This window comes from Pongo pygmaeus, chromosome 5 (genome assembly GCF_028885625.2).
Source record: "Pongo pygmaeus isolate AG05252 chromosome 5, NHGRI_mPonPyg2-v2.0_pri, whole genome shotgun sequence".
Classification (NCBI taxonomy): domain Eukaryota; kingdom Metazoa; phylum Chordata; class Mammalia; order Primates; family Hominidae; genus Pongo; species Pongo pygmaeus.
Genome location: NC_072378.2, coordinates 39,361,976 through 39,377,775, shown reverse-complemented (window position 1 = coordinate 39,377,775; position 15,800 = coordinate 39,361,976). Strand labels below are relative to the sequence as shown.

The 15,800-nt window shown below is 39.2% G+C and overlaps 1 protein-coding gene across 1 annotated transcript in view; it reads right to left on the bottom strand.

Moving 5' to 3' along the window:
- DNAH8 (dynein axonemal heavy chain 8) overlaps positions 1 to 15,800 on the bottom strand; it is a 311,999-nt gene that overhangs the window by 20,230 nt on the left and 275,969 nt on the right. Inside the window, exon 89 of the mRNA XM_054492591.2 lies at positions 1,547 to 1,703. Within this exon, the coding sequence (XP_054348566.2) occupies positions 1,547 to 1,703 (157 nt within the window). The remainder of the gene's footprint in view (positions 1 to 1,546; positions 1,704 to 15,800) is intronic.

Below are 15,800 nucleotides of genomic sequence, written 5' to 3'. Positions count from 1 at the left end.
AACCTTAAACCCTAGAAAATGTAATTCTAGTCCTGATTTTGAGTATAATTATTGTTCCAGCCTAAAATTGTCTTTTTATTAATAACATTTAAGACTTGCTGTAGTCTTATACAGCATTTTCATTATGTTTCTGGGACACAGTAGTATTCTCTACAATAATGTAGCTTCATTTTTACTACAGAAGTCAATGGTGTAATTATATTTTGATTTACAAAATTCACTTTACAGCCACCTGTTCAAGAAAGATCTCTTCTATAAAATAAGACACTAAAAAGTAAGTGATCTTGGAACAGGGAGAAGTTTTAGATGTCTCTTAGTACAAACCCTTTCCCTTATAGGAATCCATTTAGTTACACCCCTGATGCTCAGTTTCCGCTGGAATAATCACCAGCACAGAGGTCTTGTTGGTGAAGTGTCCCCAACCAAGACTGGACAGCTCGAATTATCACAAGGTCTTGAACCTTTCCCGTGGCAATAGCAGTCCTGTGGTATAGTCTTTTAGAGTAAGTTTTATCTCACTTTCACATGCCAGTATTAAAAATCTTTGAAGGCAAGTATGCTGCCTTGTTTTTTGAAGATCACACCAACAAAACTATTGAAAGTGTATACTTACAATATTTATCCATTTAAAAATATTTTCTCCCCTTACTATAACTATCTCTACATGAAGCTATTGATTTCAATATCTTAACCAAAGGTCTTGGTACCTATCTACACAATGGAAACAATAATTATTTTAAGAGGCAATAAAACACTTTTTATTGTTGGGACACTCACTGCATGCTAAAACTAGTTAAGACTGCAGGTTCTAGAGTCAGATGACTTTGTGTTCAAATTCTTGCTCTGCCACTTAGCCTGGTTTCTGCTGGTGCTGTCCTGAGCACTGAGTGTCATAATGTGTATGAAGCACTTAGGACAGGGTCTGGCTTGTAATGAGTGCTCAAAAACACAGCTACTGTCCCATGCCACCCCATTCTAATCAATGAATAAGTGTGGTTCTTAGAAAACTTCAGATTGGTAACAGGGTGCTTATATTCATAATAATGTCTCCACTAATTGTTCTACCTTATTCAATGAGTTTCAGAAGTGATTAAAAATCAATGGAATAGATGGGTGGATCATCTACCTACAGTTAAAACACTTGGAACATCTTATAGAATACCAAATCACCAACACCATTGCTTTTTGGCCTTAAAGATTTTTGAGTTGTTTTTTTTTAGCACAGCTTAAAGCATCGTAGAAATTGATATATAAATGGGTCACTGTGGAAACTGATTGAGGAGGAATTAACTTGTGAAGGAATTTTTAAAAGAATGCAACAGAAAAGCATCATGGAAAATGTTTTCTTCTGATATTTTTAAGTTTTGAAGAGAGAACTACGTGAATAACGAGAGATGCAGAGTTTAGTAATATAGTCAAAATTTTTCACACAGGTAATCTGCCACATAGTCACCAACAGGTAGATTCTTGCTTTTCATGGTAATCAAACTTACTGTTTAAATATACAAATAGCCCTGTATGCCAGTGGGAAACCAGCAAGACTTACCTCATGAGGAATGTAATCAGGAGGGAGTTTACTCAGCATATCTTCAGATAATCTATAAACAATGGCCTCCCGGGTCTCTCCCACACCACCTCCACTCTCTTTGGGTTGAATGTTGGTAATTGTTTCAAGAACAGCAGAAGCAGTGTTACTCTGATACCTAGTAAAAAGAGTGAGCTGTTCAGAATGTTACAGGGAAACATGTAAGAGATAAGTGTCAAAGCTAAAATGAACTGATAGAATCACTTAAATCAAAGCAAGCTACAAAAAAAAAAAAAAAAAAAAGAAGAAGAAGAAGAAGAAAAGTTAACTACCATCAACCTAGAGGAATGAAAGAAACTAGAGATCCATTCTACTGCCTCCTAACAGGACATCAAGAACATCACTGAAATGAAACACTCTCCATTTTCCAGGAAAGAGACCCAAAAACGCCCTTGGAAATCCAAATCGCTGCTTCACCATCTTGGTTGTAGCTAACCTGACCACCTCATGCTGAACAGCAGGCACACCACCTTTCACTCTCCCCTGCTATAGATTGGTCATAAGAGTCTATCATTATAGGACAGCTTGTTGGCTCAAAGAGGAACATTCATATTTCCTCACCGAGTTATAAACTATTAAAATGTTTTCATCTTTTCTGTTTGGTTTTCTCATTTTTCCACTAGTTTTATGATTTCCAGGGAAATCTATTGACGCCCATCGGCTCCACCTGTTCAAATGCAGCCATGCATCTTTAAATCCATTTATTCAATAAAGATTTACCATGTACCAGGCACTGAGCTAAGTTCTAAAATATGGCAGGGAATAGGACATAGTTCTGTTCTCTAGTAGAGGAGATAGATATTAGATAATCCCATTTTAACAAGTGCTGTGGAGGGAAAGAACAGGATGCTTCCAGAGAGGTTTGATTCTCTCATTCCCACTCTCTAGCTTTCTTTCAGGTTGACCAGACACTCTGAGATGCATGAATTTACTCTCTGTCCCTGAGATGCTGGGTTGACCAGTTACCTGGACATTTGAGTGGAAATGTGTGTGTGTGTGGGGGGGGGGGGGGCGGCGCTGTATGTGCATGTGTGTGTGTATGTGTTTGTGTGCCAGAGGTAATTTACACTAGAAGATTAGTAAAAGTTAAAAAGTCACATGTAAGCTGAGACCAGAAGGATGAACAGGTAAGCCAGGCAGTGGGGTGGGGTGAGGTGGGAGGCAGAAAAGGACATTCAGATAAGAAGTAAGGGTAGGGGTGAAAAGGGTTTCAGTGCATTTGAGGAACAGAGATAAGGCCAGTGAGGTTGGAGCCAGTGAGCTAGGAGGAGCGATGAGGACGGAGAAGAGGCAGGAGGCAGATCATGCAGGGTTATATGGGAACTTGTAGGATTCTGAACACCACCCTAAAGGCAATGGGCAGCCACTGAAGATTTCCCTAGCCAGGTGTGACATGGTCAGATTTAAACTTTTCAGCCTTTTCTGAACTCCTAATTTACCATCTATACACTTCACATAATTTTATTTTGGAGGATTATTGTTTTGTTTGCTAATTTTGTCTCTTGTCCAGATGTCAACCACATTCATATTTCCTCTTGTAGATGTGAGAGGCAAATCTAAAAGGGATTCAGCAAATGCTTGAGATTAGTGACTTGTTTTTCTATTTTCTTGAACAGAAAACAAGCCATTGTAATACGGAAATATATATCTAAATATTATACTTGCATGCCTTTTAATATAGCAGTTCTACACCTAAGAATTAATCCTTAAAAAGAAAGAGACATTTGACATTTACATTTCTGACAGTATGGTGCAAATGTTACTGTGAACCACCCTTCTGAAACAACTAAAACTTCTAGAGAAGATATGAAAAACGTCCTTTTAAAAACATCACTGAACTGGCAAGACAATAAAAAATCCTCAGGGTCAAATAAAATGAATGCTGGAATCCAGAGAGGTAAAGCCAGATTTTACCCTGGGGGCATCAACTAACTGGTGTTTTTGAGTTTCTGTTTGGATAGTGCAATGAGACAGGAGAGAAGCCCTCATACCTGAGGTGGAAAGCATAATAGGAAATTCCTACATAAATCTGGGACCCCACACGGCTACACAGTATAAGGGTAAACTAGAAAGTAACCTCCACCTGTCAGAAGAAGATGATAGGTAACTTGTTCTACCTAGCTTAGCACTAAGTGGGGGAAAAATCTTTCCTGAAAATTCTGAATTCACCATGTTTGTGACATTAGTTAACATTTACTCATATTACCTGTGCAATTTGGAAAAGCTCAAGCCAAGAATTTAGGGTGGTCCTAGGAAGTCCTACGTGGCACCTGATGGAAGCAAACACAACTCTTTCCTGAAACAATATACCTTTGACTCAGGTTAATAATCCAACAGTTAATTTCCAATAGACATAAGCTCAAAGTCAAAAGTTTAAAAAGTTGTAAGGAAACAACGAACTGTGAGAAAGAGCCAGTAGAAACAACAGAAAGCAGAATCAGATCTGCAGAGATCTTAAGTGACTTTTCAGATGCACATTACAAAATACTGTATTTGCAATATTGAAGAGTTTTAAAAAGAGACTGAAAATACAAGTATTAAAGAGGAAACTATAAACATGAATAGCATATTTGAAAAAGAGTCAAAAAGAAGTTCTAGAAATAAAACACAATTAAAACTTAAAACCTATACTATTTATTGCTGCTATAACAAATTGCCGCAAAGTCAGCAGCTTAAAACAAGACAAATTTATTATTTTACAGTTCTGTAGGTGCTAAATATGACACAAGTCCCACTGGGCTAAAATCAACACATCAGCAAGGCTGGGTTCCTTTCCATATGATGTAGGAGAGGATCCATTTCCTTGCTTATTTGGGTTGTTGGCAGAATTAACTTCCTCGAGGTTGCAGGACTGAGGTACCCAATTTCTTGCTGGCTGTCAGCTAAAGGTCCTTCTCAGATACTAGAGGCCACCTGCACTTCTTGGCTTGTGGCCCACTTTCTATATTTGCAAAGCCAGTAATGGCAAGCTAAATCCCTCCCACCCTTGGACTCTATATGTAGATACATCACAGTAAAACTATAGAATACCAAAAACAAAATGAACATCTTAAAAGGAGCCATAGAGAAAGAGCAGATTATCTAGAAAGAAATAACAATTACACTGGCAGTCAATTCCTCAACAGCAGCAATGAAATCCAGAAGAAAATGGAAAAATGTCTTCCAATTGCTAGGATAAAATAACTATATACCTATAATTGTACGCCAAACAAAACTCTCTTTCAAGAATGAAGGCAAGAAAAAATATTTGAATAAACATTTCATCAAAGAAGAAATACAGATGGTCAATAAGCACATGAAAAGATGTTCAGTTTCATTATTTATTAGGAAAAGCAAATTAAAACAACAATGTAATACCACTTCACACTTACAAAGAATGGTTATGATCACAAGATATATAATAACAAATATTGGCAAGGATGTGGAAAAACCTGAACCTTCGTAATTGCTAGAGGGGATTGTAAAATGGTGCAGTCACTTTGTTTTGTTTTGTTTTGTTTTTGAGACAGAGTCTTACTCTGTCACCCAGGCTGGAGTGCAGTGGTGCTCACTGCAACCTCCATCTCCTGGGTTCAAACAATTCTTGTGCCTCAGCCTCCTGAGTAGCAGAGACCATAGGCGTGCACTACCACACCCAGCTAATTTTTTTGTACTTTAGTAGGGAGGGGGTTTCACCATTTTGGCAAGGCTGGTCTTGAACTCCTGAGCTCAGGCAATTCACCCACCTTGGCCTCCCAAAGTGCTGGGATTACAGGCATGAGCTGCCACTCCCGGCCTGATGCAGTCACTTTGGAAAGCAGTTTGGCAGTTTCTTAAGATGTTAAGAATAGATTATGACCCAATGACCCAATAACTACATAACATTCCTAGTTATCTACACAAGAGAAATGAAAAGACATGTCCACACAAAGACTTGCACATGAATGTTCATAGCAGTGTTCTTAATAGCCCCAAAGTAGAACGTACCCAACTATTCATCAGCTGGTAAATGCATAAACAAAATGTGGCACTGGAATATTATTTGGCAATAAAAACCAAGGAAGTATTAATATATGCTACAACATGGATGAACTTCAAAAACATTATGTTAAGTGAAAGAATCCAGACATAAAAGATCACATAATGTATAATTCTGCTTATGCAAAATGTCTAGAAAAGGTAAATTTACAGAAACAGAAAGTAGATTAGCAGTTGCCTGAGGCTGGGGATGACAGTCTGGCACAAATGGGCCCAACATTTCTTTTTAGAGTGATAGAAATCTTATAACATTATATTGCAGCGGTAAACTTACTAGAAATCATTTATTGTCCACTTAAAATGAGACAATTTAAGATACGCAGATTACATCTCATAAAAGCTGTTTTTCAAAAAAGGAAGGCAAAATAAGGCATTTTCATACAAAAATAGAAGAGTTTATCACCCATAAAAGAATGTCCCCCTCATGGGGGAAATTCTAAAGGGTATACTTTAGAAAGGAGGGAGGTTATTCTGTTGGAAGGTTTGAAGTATGGAAAAGAATGGGCCAATACATAGGTAAGTCTAAATAAGCATTGTAGTATAAAATAATCATTGTATGTCTAATTGTAGGATTATAAAAGATAAAATACTGAAATGTCAGGAGGAGAGTGACTGTAGCTAAAGTCATCTAAGAGAAAGGAAAGTAAACATGTTCATTTTATTTATTATTTATTTATTTTAAAGAGACGGGTTCTCACTCTGTTGCCCAGGCTGGACTTAACACTCTTGAGCTCAAGTAATTCTCCTACTTCAGCTTCCCAAGGAGCTGGGACTACAGGTACACGCCACCATGCCTAGCATAAATATATTAATTTTAGACCTAAATAAGAACTGATGTTAAAATTTCTAGGGTAACTAGTAAAAGAACAGAAACAGAGTACATAATTTCCAAATTAGCAGAAGAGAAAAAAAATGAAATGGGAAAAGTCTTATTTAGCAAAAGCCAAAAAGGAAGAAGAAAAGAAGCAAAACATAGAAAGAGTGGCGTAAAAAAGCAACATTCTATATTTGTCCTTTACATTTTATATACAGTATACATATTCTTTTGTATTTATTCAACATTTAATAAGGCTGTTTTAGAAGCAATAATCAGACAAGTGTACAAAGATGAATCTATATGACTTTATAACAGTATTTATAATAATAAATCCTACTAAAGCTTTATAAAAATCTATATAGCCAATAAAAATGCTGATGTAGCTGTATATTCATTGATCATGCGAGGTGTCATTGGGGGATTATAGAATAAAATAACATGGCACCAAACCCAGTTATGGTATGATCTAATTTTGTTGTTAATATTGTGCTTATAGGCACAGAAAAAAATCTAGAAGGGTATTTTTGCAGTAGGATTTTTGTATGATGAGCTTTTTCTGTAATTATCAATTTCTTTTTGCTCTTTATTTTTCTGTATTGTTTATGCTTCTCAATAAGAATGTAGGACTTTTAGAATAAAGAATATTAAAAATCATTTTCAGTTTGAAAAACAGAGAAAAATAAACCCCCATAAGGCAAAGCCCATCACAGTTGTCAAGAAGTTAACAGAGATAAATCAGGGACAAATATTTCAGGTTCACTGAGATGCATCTTACAAACCCTTACTCTTTATACCCCACAAGAAAGCGCCACCTTCTGCCTTTTCTCTGCAGCGTATGGAAAGAGAGAATTGCACCCTTCTCTCTCCTCCTTCCCTAGTGTGAGTGTCACAGCCTTTTGTGAAACTTGCCACACGAATTAGCAGAATCCTAAGAGGCTGCTGGGAAAGTTAACCAGGCTTCTTTGTTTATGAAAAAGCTGCATTTGCGGGGAGTAGACGAAATCCTATACAGCAGCCTTTGGATTCATTTAGGAATAGAGCTGAAGAATGGAAGAGATGCTCTGTCTTCAGCATTTTTATTTGATTAGCAGCTAGAATGCCACATCTGGACCTAAACATGCATACCCGAACTATCTGCATCCTTTCCAAAAGTCATGCCATGATAAATGCATAAGGTGTCATGCTTCACATACAGAACTTTCAGTCAGATACAGTGGTGAGGGTCCTAGTATCAGATCTAGCAAGTGTTTGTAACTCCATCCAGAGTTGGGATATTAGCTTCATATTACCTTTAAATACATGACTTTCCCAGTAAGGATCAATGAAGTAAAACCTGATTTTTAATGAACAAAAGTTGACTGTATAGTATATTTTAGATATAACTTAAAATTCTTTTACTATTTCTGTGAGCAACCTCTATTCAGATGTTGGGGATTTGGAATATCCCAAAAGACACTTATCTTGTAAGTTGAAACATGAATGCAGTTGAATACATGAACAGAGAACACAATATTCTAGCAAAATGACACAAAAAGCATTTGAGACCCATTCGGACATTTTGAAATATGGCACAATCCCAGTTTTAAAAAGTCATATAAAGTACTGTATAAGAAAAATACAAATAAGTCTGAGAAGAAAGTTCAATGAAAATAGCTGATGAGAAAACAAAATAAAGTTAACAAAAGTCAAGGAGCCACATGTTACTATACACATTTTCAGAAATTTAAATTTGTATGGGATTCATATTACTCCATGAGCTCTCTCTAGCATTAGGTACACTACAGATGGAATATGTGGATGAACTGCCATGTTAGGGAAGACAGAGGGGTGTCACCATGGCTGACATCTTACAGAGAGCCACGAAATACCAGGTAAGCCTGGGTAACATTGAACCTCTGACTTTATCATGAACTCTGTGCACCCACATTTCCCTGGAGCCCCAGAGCTCTTTGTTTCCTGTATCAAATAAATCCAAAACCTTATTATTTTAGTTCTCCCTTATCCCTCTCCTGGACTGCTCCTTGCCCCATCTACTTTAGTGACATCAATGTCTGCCCAGTTGCCCAACTGAGAACCCTCAGAGATGGCTTCTTCCTTGCTGTGGCTCCCCAGACCTTCTTAGTTTCCAAGCCCTAGTTCCAAATCATTTCCAGCGTCCCCTCCCCGTGACCCACTGTCATCCCCACTACCTTCAGTTCTGCACCTAACTTCCTGATCATCCTCTGTGTGCGGCACTGCTATCACCTCCTAACACATCCTCCCGCCTCCATCCACTGTTCCAAGGTAAGTTTTGACATTTCGAAAGTGATTATTAAATGTATTCAAAGACTCCCTATAACCTTCAGGATGAAATCTGAAGTCCTTCACATGGCATACAAACCTTTTTCATCACTAAGTCTTTTTCTATCTCCAGCTTCTGCTCTTGCTTCCTTCTTTCTTCTTCCCACACTCTACCCTGTGCTGTGAGTTACCTGAAGCTCATCGAGCATTCCATGACTCCCCTCATATTTCTTTGACTGTTGCCAAGCTACCTCCACAGCCTGGAATGCTCTGCCCTCATTTTTTCATCGATTATAGCTCATTCCTAACTAGCTATTAATATTAAGCTCAGCTTAGATGTCTTCACCTCTAGGCAGCCTTCCCTAGACTTTCTCCCTATGTGTGCGCATAGCTCTCAGTGCTTGCTTTTATTGTTGTACTTGTCATTCTGTACATGATGACATGCTTGTTTATCTTCATTCCAACTTCAGCCTGAATTACTTGATGGCAGGAAAAGGCTTAAATCTCTGTATGCAAAATGCTAATTCCCACCAACTCATGCAAGCAGAAATGGCCATGTAGAAGGTAGAGTAGGTTAAGCAGATTTAAATAAATGATTAAATAACTGTATTCCAATTTAAAATATTGCCCCAAACTCTTTTGGCAAAACCTTCAAAAGCCACACTGTGAATCGGCCACTCCGCTCTTTAAGCATCCCCCTCCCTCATGCTTTAGGCATACTGGACCTGGTTCCCAGAACACCCCACACACATTCATGTTTGCATTCCCTTCCTTGGATTGTTCCTTGGTGTGTGCATCCCAGTCTAAGTCTTGGTCCTTACTGCTCATTATGTTCCTCTTCTTTGTACTGTGTCCTTGACCCCAGTCCTGCAGTCACTTCCTTCCCACATCATCTCCAATCTGAAAAACTCCTGCACATCCTTTAAGACAGCGGTCCCCAACCTTTTTGGCACCAGGGACTGGTTTTGTGGAAGACATTTTTCCATAAACTGGAGGGGAGGGGGCGGAAAGGTTTCGGGATGATTCAAACACATTACTTTTATTGGGCACTTTATTTCCACTATTATTACATTGTAATATATAATGAAGTAATTATACAACTCACCATCATGTAAAATCTGTGGGAGCCCTGAGCTTGTTTTCCTGCAACTAGACGGTCCCATCTGGGGGTGATGGGAGACAGTGACAGATCATCAGGCATTAAATTCTCATAAGGAGTATGTAACCTAGGTCCCTGGCATGCGCAGTTCACAGTAGGGTTCTCGCTCCTATGAGGATCTAATGCCACCACTGATCTGACAGGAAGCAGAGGCTCAGGCGGTAGTGCTCACTCACCTGCTGCTCACCTCCTGCTGTGTGGCCCAGTTTCTAACAGGCCACGGACTGGTATCGGCTTGTGGCCCAGGGGTAGTGGACCCCTGCTTTAAGGCACAACTTAAATGGAGCCTCTCTCACTAGCTTTCTTTGATCCTTAAGTTGGAATTGATTGCTCCTCCACCTGTGTTATCATAGCAATGTTTACATACCCTGATTTTAGAGTTTACCATATTGTACCTCATCAGCATTTGCCATTCATCTTACACAGTAGATGATGTGCTCCAAGAGCACCGACTGCTTCTTACTCATCTTTGTATCCCCAGGTTAGCCAGACAGTAAGTTCTCAACAAATGTTTGTTTGTTGAATTGAGGCCAATTGGCTTGCATTTTATTGAACCTCAAATATAAAGGACAGCAATTCTTCAATATTTAAAGGGCATGAAAATTTACTTATTCCTTCTTACAGGAAAACATAGTATATTGTTATTATTGTTTTTTGATTTCCTGGCACCTTTCAATGTGTGTGTGTGTGTGTGTGTATGTTTGTGTGTGTGTGTGTGTATAAATGCCTTATTACAAATTTGTATTCATTTCTAATAATGAATTAGGAACATTCATTTCTAATTATTATATATCCATTATATAATATGACAATGCAATATAATATAATAATAAATACATCTATAGATATTAGAAATATCTATCTATCTATCTCTCTCTTCTTGAGCCTTTGACAATTGATAAGTTCATTTGTTTCCATAGGATATTTTCACAGAATTCCCCCTCTCAGAGTTACTTGTATTTTTCTTATACTTTATATGACTTTTAAAAACTGTGATCGTGCCCTACTTCAAAATTCAGGAATGGGTTGCAAATGCCTTTTGTGCCATATATACATAGTCCTCAAAACACAGGAGAATCAGAAAGATATAATTTGAGAGTGAAGTAAAACTATTCTTCTTATTACATTATTTTATCAATGCAGATCTTTAATGATTAAAGACAAGAAAACCACAGTAAATTTCCATTCATGCTAAGAAAAGCAGAGTTCATGATTCCTACCTGTTCTAGCTACAAATAATAATAATAAAAAAACCCAGAAAGCCCCCATATCCAAATTCTCAGGTGCTCTCTCAGTCACCTTCAGCTTGAGCCCTCCATGGAAGTGTGCTCAGCACCAGGGGTTAGGTCCCAACAGTGCACACCATTGCAGAGATGACCATTTTGCTCTCTGCTGACTCTGGCCAAGTTCACTGGTGCTCCAAGGAGAGGCTGATGGAGATGCTGCTGCTGCTAGATCCCACCTAATAAATCACTTTCATGGTGAGTGATTTAATTTTTTATGAGATGATCTGAACACAGGCCTCAAAACATAGATGTTGGGAAGAAGCCTTGAAAAGTTGATCCACTGTGAATAAGAGCTAGCGAAGCTCTCCCCAACACACATTTTATTATGCACAGAATGTCATTCCCTGGTATTCCAGGGCTGAACAACTCAAATTTTTTTTTCCACAATGTGATTTTATGTTTGCAAAGATATGAAAGGCAGAAGCCTAGTTAGCTAGCTATAACGGAGAATTGCAAATCTCTCTATATGCCACAAAAGCCCAAGGGCTTTCAGGAGAACAGTCCTCATAAATGCTCTGAGATGATGAACAAGAGCTGTAATATTCCTTGAGGGTTGGTTCTAAGTTATTTCTTGAAGAAAATTTCTCTTTAGAGTAAAATATGGAAAGAAGCTCAGATTGCCCTTGTAGCTTGGTGGTTCTGGGAAGTCAGGGTCATGGATAATAGAAATGCAAAACAACTGAAAAACAGAGCTGTTTATGAAATAAACAACTACCTAATGAGATATTAGTGCACCATAATATCCAAATCAGTCTAGATTTACATACGTCTTTGCACATGAAATATCAATGAGCATAAATTTTTTAAAAACTCTAAATCTCAAAAGTGTCCTCAAATACTCAAAGGAATACATTTCAGTTTGTATTGCATTGAAATGAATATAAAGGTTGTAATAAGGCATTTGATAAATTTCAGAAAGTAAAGAAACATGCATAACCACTGATGAGAAAAAGAGTGAAAATAAGCAACCATTTTTGACATTGAAAGAGTTGAATTTGCAGAGTCTTTGGTACCTTATAAATCTACATAATAAAATGTGAATAAACTGTGTATTTTCACGGTTCCTATCACTATGCTATCGAAACTCTTGAGAGAGATTTTACTTATTTTAAAGCATTTATTCACCTTGATTTCCCCCTCCACTTCAGAGGTTCTGCATTCTTATGCAAGGACTGAGGAGAGAGACCTGTGATTCGCCCTGCCCAAATCTCCCTCTTCTCTCAAATTTATCGATGCTAACTTCAGAGCAAAGATTCCAATAAACAGGGGGCATCAAGTTCTCCATCATGGCCCAATTATAGCCTATCATCAAGTGATGGCTGGGCACTGTGGCTCATCCCTATAATCCCAACATTTTGGAAAGCCAAGGTGGGTGGATCACTTGAGGTCAGGAGTTCAAGACCAGCCTGGCCAACATGGTGAAACCCTGTCTCTACTAAAAATACAAATATTAGCTGGGCCTGGTGGCACATGCCTGTAGTTCCAGCTATTCGGGAGGCTGAGACATGAGAATCGCTTGATCCTGGGAGGCGGAGGTTGTAGTGAGCTGAGATCGCACCACTGCACTCCAGCTTGGGCAATAGGGTGAGACTGTCTCAAAACAAAACAAAAAACAAAAACAAACAAACAAAAAGAAGCAAGAATGCTGTTGAACACCATGGATGGTCAGATAAATTAATGATTCCTCTGGCTGGGGACATTCACACAGACTTAGCCAGCATATCTTAGAGAGTCTTCTCTCGTGGCTGAAGCTGTTATCTCTACACACATGCATTCAAATCTTTCACCTGGGCTCCAGTCCATATTTCTCACCCCATTCAGTTATATCCCATGTTCTTTCCCAGCTCAACATGCCCCCAACAGAACTCTGTAACTTCTCCTCCAACATACTTCTGTTCCCAACTCCTCCACTACCCCAGCTCCCAGACAAGCAATGTCAGGGGCATCTTTGACTCCTTCTTTCATTTCACTCAGAACTTGGAGAGTTACATCTTGCTGGAACTGGGTGAAGACCAGAGGTGGGTTTCGGCTGGGATGCTTCATCTGTTATTGCTTACTGCTTCCTGGTGGCTGGTGGGGGAACAGCAAGGGGCGTAGAGAAATCCTCAAAGAAGGCAAGCTCACTTGCCAGGATTCCATCCACCAGATATTTCAGAGCCAGAGGAAAGAAGAATCAAACCTAGGACAAGGCTTACTCAGAGACCAAAAAAATTACCAAACACGGAGCTGCAGAACAGAGCCGACCACCTGAGCAGGAACCAGAACTGGGCTAAGACATACTGGGGAAAGGGGATCAGGGGTGGGTGGGAGAGACCCCAAGGCAGACCATATGGGGAGTTAAGGATGAAGAGAGATGAGAGGAGGACCACAGGTCTTACAGGCCTGCCAGTTGCTCTAGTGGATAGAATCCCCCGTTTTAGGCAGGGGTCCAGGGCTTTCTATTTGACCTCACTAGTGTGGTGAAAGGTTGCAAGATCCTGACACTATTTTGGGAGAAGCTCGCTTACGGCATCCTACAGCATGCATGCCAGCAACACCATGTGGGCCTCTGGACAGAGCTGTGAAGAGAGACTTGACAAAACACAGAAGGCTTGCCGTGCCCTCTCTAACACACCAGTTTGCAGCAAGAAACAGATTAACAGCTACAGAAGAAGGTTCTCAGCCATTGCTCTGCATTTGCTAAGTCCTATCAGTCCCCCCTTGAGACCTGTCCTGCAGCTTCACTCCACCCCATGATCATCCCTATTCCAGGCCTGCATCCTCAGGCACCTGGACTTACCCACAGGGTACCCGAGGTGTCGATTAGTGACCATGGGTGCTCTAGATGAGGTGGAAAGATGAGCCCTGTCACATGGCAGAGAGCTTGTCTTTTATTCTAACTGTTGTGGGAAGCCATTTAGATGGAGGAGAAGCAGAGGAGAAGTACATGCAGGAGATCCAGTTTGGGGCTTTTAAAGGTCAAGCTGTCTGAAAGACATGCCAGTGGATGTCATATAGAAATTGTATAAATAACTGTGGAGCACAGATGAAAGGTCTAGACAACATATATGTGGCATGCTGATGTTTTAAAGGCCGTTGGCATAGATGAGCTCTACTCGGGAGGGAAGGTGGACATGACTATAAAAGAGGTTAAAATGTGAGTAGAACATAGGCCATAGATTTATAGGCATGTGAAGGGAAGGGAAGGCTCTTTAAAGCATGAGAGATACTAGGTCACATTGCTACCTGGACCATACACTGAAGGGTGATGCTATTAAAGCCATGCTTTGCAGCCTTTTGCATTTTGCAACATATTTTGTTACTCTGTCACAGTGTGATTTTGCCACTGAGGACTGAGAACCTGCTGAGCCGGACAGCAGGAGAACCCTGTGAAGAGGAGCCTCTGGCTCTGGTGAGGTGTTCATCTGTGTCAATACTAAGTTCCTTCTTAGTATTAAGTAAGTATAACCACCATACAACAGTATAACCACTGTTTCTCAGTGGTTTCTCTGGGATGTGTTGGCAACACCATAGTGAAGTGGTTGAACAGAGCTGCCTTGATAGATTGTATTAAGAAGGCTAGTACTTTCCTTTTGGAGAGGCACCAGAGTGGCTTCAAGTTGTCATCAGATTTCAGACCAAGGTCTACAGAGTTAGCGTTATGTCCACACTTCTATAACAATTTTATTGAATGGGTTGGACTCAGTATAGGGTAAGGAAGAAGTGATTGCATTCTTTACCACATTGTACTGAGTCCAGCTTATTAGAGCAGATTAAAACTACTTTGCATGTCTTTGTGAAAATAAACACGAAAACCTAGATGAAACAAATAATTTCCTAAGAGAACACAACTGACAAAATATTGACTGCAGTGGTGACAGAGAAATATGAAAGATATCAACGAACTAGCACTGAGCCCAGATGGTTTCACAGGAGAATTCTACCAAACTTTAAAGCATCCAATACTACATAAATTGTTCCAGAGTTTAGAAAAACTTCCAAATTTTTACAAAGCAAATATAACATTGATTAGTAATTAAACCTGATAAAGATGCCACAAAAAACTCTAGACCACTTTTATTTATGAATATCAATGCAAAATTCCCTAATGAACCATTAATAGAGTATATCACCACATTAGGAGGAGAATAATACCTCAGAACCCAGTGGTATTAATTTCAGATTATCTGTAGAAAATTTGAGTTAGGAAATCCATTAATATAATTCACTAACTTTTTAGGTGTTTAGGGGAAAATCATGTGATTATTTCCATAAATGTTGAAAGGTATTCAACAAAATTCAACACCAATTTCTGACAACAATAGAAAAACACGCATGCAACAATAGCTAGGACAAGCTCAGAAAAAAAAAGAGCAATGAGGGGAGACTATAACTACCAGACAATAAAACATACTGGAGACTAGCTAAACTTAAAACAGACTGCTACAAAATAGAAAGGAAAACAGAATAGAAAGCCCAGAAATGGACCCGAGTACCTATGGAAGGAAATTCTATGTTAAAGGAAGCAGGAGGCCAAGGCTGGCGGATCACCTGTGGTCAAGAGTTTAAGACCAGCCTGGTCAACATGGTGAAACCCCTTCTCTACTAAAATACAAAAATTGGCCAGGCATGGTGGCGTGTACCTGTAATCCCATCTACTCAGGAGGCTGAGGCAGG